This window comes from Hydra vulgaris, chromosome 02 (genome assembly GCF_038396675.1).
Source record: "Hydra vulgaris chromosome 02, alternate assembly HydraT2T_AEP".
Taxonomy (NCBI): Eukaryota; Metazoa; Cnidaria; class Hydrozoa; order Anthoathecata; family Hydridae; genus Hydra; species Hydra vulgaris.
The window spans coordinates 30,076,265-30,077,500 of NC_088921.1; the positions used below are offsets into that span (position 1 = coordinate 30,076,265).

At 24.7% G+C, this 1,236-nt stretch overlaps 1 protein-coding gene across 1 annotated transcript in view; it reads right to left on the reverse strand.

Moving 5' to 3' along the window:
- Positions 1-477: 477 nt before the first annotated feature.
- The window catches only part of LOC100212270 (transcription intermediary factor 1-alpha), an 11,012-nt gene continuing 10,253 nt past the window's right edge, over positions 478-1,236 (reverse strand). The window contains exons 6-7 of the mRNA XM_065790544.1: positions 997-1,152; positions 478-927 (exon numbers count right to left, since the gene is read on the reverse strand). Of these exons, the coding sequence (XP_065646616.1) occupies positions 775-927; positions 997-1,152 (309 nt within the window). The 3' untranslated portion in view covers positions 478-774. The remainder of the gene's footprint in view (positions 928-996; positions 1,153-1,236) is intronic.

A 1,236-nucleotide genomic window follows, 5' to 3' on the forward strand; every position in this document is an offset into this window, starting at 1 on the left:
CAACAATGTAAATTTTCAGGAAACTAAAAAAACAACTGCATTTCCCCCGTAGTAAATTTTTGTTAATGGTTTAATAATTTTTTTTAAAAGAATGTTTTTACACCTTTAAAAAACAAAAATTATTAAACTATTAATAGAAGTTTATTACGGGGGGAAATGCAGTTTTCCGCCCTTTTAACATTTACTGATTCTTTCGTGAAATTTTCGCAAATGAAGAGATACTGTTATATTTCTTGATTTTTTTGAAAAGGTGACTTATGCCACTTTCAAAATAAACGGCTCATATATATATATATATATATATATATATATATATATATATATATATATATATATATATATATATATATATACATATATATATATATATATATATATATATATATATATATATATATATATATATATATATATATATATATATATATATATATATATATATGTATACACACACATAACAACAAATAAGCATGCAGATATATAATAACACTTTATTCAAAACATTTATATATAACGATGATCATGTAAATGAATCAGTAATTAAGGTATCAAATTTGAAAAATGTAAATGACTCATATGAAGCTAACATTTGTTGAGTTAATAACCATAAAAAGGTTGCGCATGATGATCATATTTAAAACTCAAGCATAAATTTTTGAATATGACATACAGTAAACCAAAGGATAACACTGCTTCATACTATTGAATGTGGGTATAGATTACCGAGTTGTTCAAGAGGATTCCTTAGTCAGTTTAGATTAAAATTTGTTGTATTTAACTTTTAGGGACTTCGTTGTCTCTTCTTCGTTTAGCAGATGGCTCAGTGTTTTCTAAAGGGTATTGACTCATATTTGGAACAAGTCTGCGAACTATTGCATTGAAATGTTGCTCAAGCTTACGACCCATCTTCCAAATTTCAGTTTCACGCTATTAAGATAAAAAAATGTTAAAAATTAAATAAAACCCCCCGAAATAAAGAAAAAAATCTTTACTTACCAAATTATAAATGTAGCAGTTAGCAAAAATTAATCGAATATCAGAAATGAATTCTTCTAAACTTTTGTAATGTTGAAAATGTTGAGGATTTAATTTTGTAAGTACAGTGTGCAAATCCATCGGTTTATTGATAACCTTGTAATAGTCAGGAGCTTGCTAAAATGCATAAAAACTTGGTACATTTATATCAATGACAAAAAAAGAAAGTATTACATACATTTTTTTATTATTAATTTTTTG